Below are 7,097 nucleotides of genomic sequence, written 5' to 3'. Positions count from 1 at the left end.
ATAGCTTCGTATTCGATAGTTTCTTCACTAGAATACGCTATTGTTTCTGCTGCACTATGGTCACACTTCATCGCTGCCCAAGCCAAAACAGTGACAGTTTTTTTTTCCTATAACTCGAAAAAGAATTATCGTCCACTTGTGGGCCTAATATTAGTAATATTGTCTGCTCTACATAATCGGCGCAACTGTGGCCCCACACTCGATACAGCTTTTGCGGTAAGATCTAATGATTCGCCAATTTCTTCGTCGGCTTTTCGCGACGCCCGGCACATACACGCATACACATTCGCTGTTTGGCCAGTGTGTATATGTGTGCCTCTGTCTGATTAGTGCGCGCTAGTGTGTGTGTGCAGCTCGTGCTGGTTCTGAAAATTTTTCCTATATCGCCCCTTGCATGAGGCAATAGTTAAATGTGAGAGGGAAACACATTTTGAAGGGCGACAAAAATGTTATTAATTTCCAGAACCCTTTGGAGAAGTCATCAGCGCCTCCAGCTGCAACAGCAACTCGCGCACAGTGCATCCAGTGGCGGCTTCTTGGCGGAAAGGCACATTCGGCATCGGAGCACCCCGGACTCCTTGGTCTCGGCGCAAGAACCGGCTGATTGCGGTCACGTAAGTGCTTGTGAATCACGAACTAGCCATTAGTGTTGTCCATGTTCAATCCTTAATCCATATTTTCGGCTTGCAGATCATGAGTGGCAGATATCGCGGAGGCGGTGGTGGCGGCGGACGATTTGGCGGCCGAGGTGGCGGTGGATATGCAGATAGTGGCGGCTACAATGACTTCGACAACTACCGCGGTGGCGGAGGACCAGGCTTTGGACCAGGTCCCGGGCCAAGTCCTTTTAACAGTAAGTAAATATATATCTCAGAAGTAGCTTACCTTTTTCATTAAAATTCCAAATTTAGTGTAATTGGCCTAACTGATTATAAATATACTTTAAAAACTAATAGAGAATTTACAAATACACTTTTTGTGATTTATTTAAATGCATATACTTTTAACTCTTACATTTCAAGTGGGTGGTCCTAACATTTCTGGCAATGAGCTGATGCAGTTAATGAGTGCCATGGCCAGCAACTTCAACATGAATTCACAGCTCCCGCAGCCGATGCGCCAAAGTTGCGGCGAGTTGCGCAATCACCACTGCGGATTATTTGTTGAGCTGTCCGGAAGGCTGATTAAGAAGCGGGTAAATCGGTTTGCGGAGCTGCGCGATCGCAACGGCGGCGCCTGCCAGCTTGTTGTTCTGGAAGACAAGCATCCGCGAGTGGCACGGCGCATGAACAACATGCCCGAAAACACAACTCTAACTATTGTGGGTTTGGTGATGCGTCGACCACACAATTCGTGCAATCAAACGATGCCAACGGGCGAGATCGAAGTGGAGGTGCAGGACATCCTTAACATTCATTTCCCGGCAAGCGGCACCAAGAGAGCTGGTGACAAGCGCACATACAGCACAATGGTGCAGCAGCAGAGTAATCTTGGGATTACAAGCACCGAGTACAAGATTGCCAGTAAGTGGAAAAGTCATTTAAATTCTGGCAAACGGGGAAACTTTTATTCTTATTGTATTTTACAGAGAACGAGAATATATTGAAGTATTTTGAAAACCGCGATCTCACCTGCAACGATCTTAGGCGTGACGATGTGGGCAAGACAGTGACGTTGGTTGGTTGGATTCCATCTACCAAAAACAACAAATTCTTGCAGCTCAAAGATGGTTATGGCCAAACACAATTAATGATCGAGGATCAGTCGGTAACGGAAAAAATGATATGATTGTTTCACCCAATTGTTTTAAAATAATATTTATCTACAGCTTAGCGACACATTTCTTTCAACTCCAGAGCAGACAGTTATCCAAATAGTGGGCAAAGTGCTGGGGAGACCAAAAGCGAATGTTAATTTGGTAAGAACTTATAAACTTCATCGATTGATAGAATGAATCAATTAGATTCTCCTTAGAAATACGATACTGGTGAGGTGGAAGTCAGTGTGACAAGCGTAAAGGTCCTGAATCCAGACGATCCCTACGACGGTCCCATTAAGGCCAAAGAGAAGCAACAAAAGCTATCCATCGATGATCTTGAGGCTGAGGAGGCTGCCGCCGAAGCATCGGCCAATCTTTCTAGCAATAATGGAGAATCCAAGGAAGATGCCGCGGAAGCAGCTACCACTGCAAATCCCTCTGTAACTGCCGAGCAGCGAGTGAAAGTGGCGGATACCAACAAGTTTGCCGACCGCACGCATAACTGCGGCGAACTAACCTCCAATGATATCAACGAAAAAGTCGTCATATGCGGCTGGTTGGAGTTCCAGCGGATGAACAAGTTCTTTATTCTTCGGGATGCTTATGGTCAAACTCAGGTACTGTTGTTACCAAAAACAGAGGGTCTCGAAGAATACGCAGACACGGGCGTGCCCATTGAGTCAATTGTGCGAGTTGAGGGTACAGTGATACCCCGTCCAGCGGCCACAATAAACCCTAAAATGCAAACTGGACATGTTGAGGTAGAAGCGGATAAAGTGGTTGTTCTCAATCCGGCAAAGAAAAATCTTCCGTTTGAGATCCGAAAGTTCAATCGAGCTGGCGAACGCTTGCGGCTTACACATCGGTATCTGGACCTGCGTTTTAATGATATGCAGCATAATCTTCGGCTCCGATCGGCTGTTATTATGAAAATGCGAGAGTATCTTGTCAACTATTTGGGTTTCGTAGAAGTCGAGACACCAACGCTCTTCAGACGAACGCCAGGCGGAGCTCAGGAGTTTGTAGTACCCACTCGCAAAGCGGGACACTTTTACTCGCTCGTACAAAGTCCGCAGCAATTCAAGCAGATGCTGATGTCCGGTGGAATTGACAGATACTTCCAGGTGGCGCGTTGCTACAGGGATGAAGCAACGCGTCCAGATCGTCAGCCGGAGTTTACCCAACTGGATGTAGAGCTATCTTTTACCAGTAGGGATGATATCATGCAACTGATTGAGGAAACCCTCCGTTATTCGTGGCCCAAAGATTTCCCGCGTCTGCAAACACCGTTCCGTCGTATTACTTATGAGGAGGCAATGGAAAAGTACGGAAATGACAAGCCGGACACTAGATTTGGTTTCCTGTTAAACAACGTGTCCGAAATCATTGAAAAGAGTGATGATTTCAAAGAAAAATACGAGGATCTTGGTGCTTATGCCATTGTGGTACGAGCCAGTGAAGCCTTTTGGAATGGAGCTGCTCGAAAGCATTACGAAAGTCTAGGCAAGGAGTTCAAGGGTACGTTGTTCGTGCGCAAATTTGGACCGACAAAGGATGTACAGGAGAAACTGGGAAAGCTATTGGGAGAAGATGTGGCTACCGAGATTGCTGATAAGTTTGATCTTGAGGAGAATGATCTTCTTTTCTTGGGCATTGGACCAAAAGTGGAAACTGTAAGCACTTTTTTTGTTACTTAAGTAAGATTTATATTTAGTTTTGTCTTTATCCGCATACAGCGCGCAATGTTAGGTCGTATCCGACTGGACTATCACGAGTTTCTTGTGGAGAATGACAAAGTTAAAAAGCCGAATGACTTCCGCTTCCTGTGGGTGATCGACTTTCCATTGTTCGAGCGAAATCGTGAGACTAATCAGTTGGAGAGCGTTCACCACCCATTTACCCTGCCACATAGTGATGATCTGGATAACTTTGCCACTAGCTGCGAAAACCTGGAGATCATACGCTCCCAGGCTTACGATTTGGTGCTAAACGGCCAGGAAGTCGGAGGCGGTTCAATTCGCATCCATGATCGAGACATGCAGCACTTTATACTGGAACAGATTCTGAAAATCCCACATGACCATTTGTCGCACTTACTAAGCGCATTGGAGTCCGGATGCCCGCCTCATGGCGGCATAGCCTTGGGCTTGGATCGCTTGATTGCCATCTTATGCCGTGCCCGATCAATACGCGATGTGATTGCATTCCCCAAGTCACTTAATGGGCGTGATCCTCTTTCAAACGCACCAGTTCCCATTTCCGATGAGGAGATGAGGCTTTACCACCTTTCTGTGGTAGAGGAGGAAGAGGCCAGCACAAATAACACATCACACGAACAGGAGGACGACGATCCCGATCAAGAACGTGCTCCTCCATCCCCAATGTCGGCGACTAGCGAATCCGAGCAGCCACAAATGGACGTGGACATCAAGACAGAGCCAGAAGATCAAAAGGAGGATTTTGATTCCGAATCAGTGTCAGTGAAAACCCCAACCAAAGCGGCCGTAAAAGCTGTTTCCGAAGAACCCCCACCAACCGAGCCAGTTGCATCGGTGGCTGCTACGCCAACCAGAGCCAGAAGGACGGTTAAAAAGAAGGTCTAGGACGGGCGTTCATTAACTTTACGGATAACGAATTAGCATTTTACGTGTAAGCTACGTGGTCAGGACGGAGGATGGCAGCTGGCGGGTGCATTAGTCGGCCGTTCAGATAACACGGCACTAGGGTCGAGTTAAGTAACTAACGAATCCCATTTTATACACACAGTTGTATACCAAAAAGGTAAATATATGTACCCACCATGGAACTTTACAACGGACTTCAATACCAGAATATAGGAACTAGGGCAAAAACACTGTACTCTCACATCTTGATCCGGTTGTCCCCATTCTACAAATCCATTTGAAATTATTATGGCAACAAATTTATTACAATTTACAAAATATACAAAACAGCTATTGTATTCGCAATTGTTTAATTGTACAATGCTTGAATTACAGTTTCCATTTGTATCAAATTTTTTGCAGATATTAATTGTTGTAATAGAACAGATTAAAATGAAATTGAACTCAACAAAAATTCCGTACTTAAATTCACAAAAAAATATACGTTCTGCATCACGGATGTTTAAGCTGTAAACATTCAAGACGGGGTGTACAGATTTTGTATCTTTTTCTGATTTTAAACCATAATGATTGTAGTTATATTGCATAATGTTCGTTTATGTTCAGTATAGTGCGTTTTTCACCTATTTATTTAGCTGGATAACCAATAAAATTCATATAAAAGGATGCAATATTGATAAACATATTACTTTCCAGATTTTGTAAAAATATTAGGTTTTAAACATAATTTATTTTGTTCGAATGTATTTGAAAATATGAATATAAACTTAAGTGACTCTTATATATTAGTAAGGAATGGGGGCAAGGAAGGATTTTAAGTAGCTTAAAACATCGAATAGGGCTAGTCCACTGTGGGCACAGTAAAGATGTTATTCTCCATGAATCCATATGTAAGATTTCTTCTGTAATCCCACCAGCTATGTGTGGGACGTGCCTGCGTGCCTATCTGGCGGTCGTCCGGCTCAACAAACTCCACTGGGTCCTGCTCTTCCACAGAGTCACCGTCGCCATCGTTCTCTTTCTGTTCTGGACTGAAGCTCGTCCAATGCTCGTAGGGATCGTGCTCGCTGGGCCACATCTGAAGGTTGTTGAAGTTGGCTGCCAGTTTGCCAAACTGATCGATGTGATGCAGTAGGGGATCCACACCTTGGCTTAAAGGCGCCTTCAGTTCTTGGAGCGGAGCTCGCCACTGCGGCTGCTTTGCACCCAAAGTGGGCAGATCCGTCCACTTGCCCAGAGCAAATGGCGAACTGTCATTGGTGTCTATCATAAACATTCCCCTTGTAGTGGGCCGTATATTGTCGCCAGCTTCAAGCAAAAAATTCGTGGGAGGACACATTCCCAGGAGGTAGGATATGTAGCCACTGCAGGCCCATCCCCAAAAACCCTTGGGTGAGCGGATGGATTCGAGAAAGTACGCTGGAGCACGTTGGTGACTGCAGGCAAAGGAATCTGAGCATCAGAAACACGGATTAGAGCTCATAGTTATAAAATTGCGGGAAACGACATACTTATTTTCTGTCCGTTGCATCCCGGCTGCATGATTCCACCATTCATGTAAAAATCCGCATGGCCACATCTCTCCATTTTTCCCTGGACCAATGCATTTGTGTGTATCACATCCACATAGCTGGCATCACTGGGATCCAGTTTATCCGCCTTGCCGGAGGTGATGAAAAGAGGCATTGCTGGATCCAATCCCGTAATCCTTGGCAGCATGAACGAACTCAAATTCCTGGCTATGTAGTTGGGCACTTGAGCTCCGAGTGAGAAGCCTATCACATGGATATCCGTATTACCCGTCTCCACCAGGCGCTCTACCAACTGTGCTGTGCAGGTTCCAGCGTGTTTGGTGTTATGAACGGCGCTTACGTAGCAGGGTCCTGGGGAGAGGATACTCCAGTCCACATATATGATATTGTAGTCCGCTTTGGCCAGGTATTCTAGAAAATAGTTCAATTCATTTATAAATGTGGCTTGTAAGCAGTTTTTGTGCATATGCTGATCTGAATTTTGTTTCATCTGGGATATCATCAAGGATCTTTGAATCCTATTAAGCGGGGTAAGAACTCTGCTGAACTCTACATCCCGATTTTTACTCACCTTCTCTCATCTGTTGCAGGGGATGTAGAAACATATCCGAGTTATAGCCGTGGATGATAATCTTAGTGGGATATCGAGGGTTAAAGTAGGAGTCAGTCAGGTTGGACTTCTCCAGGGACTCGTCTATGTGGAGGCACTGCCTGTCCATCGGATTGTGTCGCGTATAGATGTAATACTTGACATCCGGATCCGGACAGCTTCGACCTATAGCCCATTTGCACGGACCGACGGTGATATCCCTATTCGAGGGTGTTGTTGGTGTAGAGGGTGTGGGATTAGTAGACCCCTCAGTGGTGCTCTCATCTTCATGTTGAATGGGAATAGGTTTTAGATTTAGGAATACCTTTCCGATAGTCTCCCGGTTGAAGCTGACTGAAGATGATCTTTGAGTAAATGAATAAAAGTATGATCCATTGGAATTACCCACCTAGAAGCAGCAAACCTATGACAAATCGCCAGTGCATTTTGTAATCTAGAAACTTGAACCACTTTATACATCCACCTGTAGTTCCGATTGATTTCAAACACTAAACGAATTTCTTGGCCAGTTTCGTGAAGCGTTCGGTCTGAAAACGTTGGAGAAACTAAGAGCCGGCTGGTCGAGTCAAGCC

At 45.3% G+C, this 7,097-nt stretch overlaps 2 protein-coding genes across 3 annotated transcripts; one reads left to right on the top strand and one right to left on the bottom strand.

The window, feature by feature from the left end:
* Positions 1-55: 55 nt before the first annotated feature.
* On the top strand, positions 56-5,049 carry LOC6529505 (aspartate--tRNA ligase, mitochondrial). 2 transcript variants are annotated; one of them, XM_002090471.3, is made up of 8 exons: positions 56-216; positions 464-614; positions 691-853; positions 1,023-1,523; positions 1,589-1,767; positions 1,829-1,918; positions 1,975-3,432; positions 3,496-5,049. In XM_002090471.3, exons 3-8 carry the CDS (start codon positions 694-696, stop codon positions 4,360-4,362), a joined length of 3,255 nt encoding a protein of 1,084 aa, XP_002090507.2. In that variant the 5' UTR covers positions 56-216; positions 464-614; positions 691-693; the 3' UTR covers positions 4,363-5,049. The 2 variants fall into 2 exon arrangements, with proteins under 2 accessions (XP_002090507.2, XP_039227965.1); XM_039372031.1 differs by lacking the exon at positions 56-216 and having other exon boundaries at positions 432-614.
* Positions 4,979-7,080, bottom strand: LOC6529504 (phospholipase A1 member A). Its single transcript, XM_002090470.3, has 4 exons — positions 6,914-7,080; positions 6,487-6,858; positions 5,895-6,326; positions 4,979-5,835 (listed from the first exon to the last, which is right to left on the bottom strand). The coding sequence occupies exons 1-4, from the start codon at positions 6,948-6,950 to the stop codon at positions 5,225-5,227; spliced, it is 1,452 nt and encodes a 483-aa protein (XP_002090506.1). The 5' UTR covers positions 6,951-7,080; the 3' UTR covers positions 4,979-5,224.
* Positions 7,081-7,097: the final 17 nt, after the last annotated feature.

This window comes from Drosophila yakuba, chromosome 2R, assembly GCF_016746365.2.
Source record: "Drosophila yakuba strain Tai18E2 chromosome 2R, Prin_Dyak_Tai18E2_2.1, whole genome shotgun sequence".
Classification (NCBI taxonomy): Eukaryota; Metazoa; Arthropoda; class Insecta; order Diptera; family Drosophilidae; genus Drosophila; species Drosophila yakuba.
Note: the sequence above shows the minus strand (reverse complement) of the source record. Positions and strands in the feature narration are given on the sequence as shown.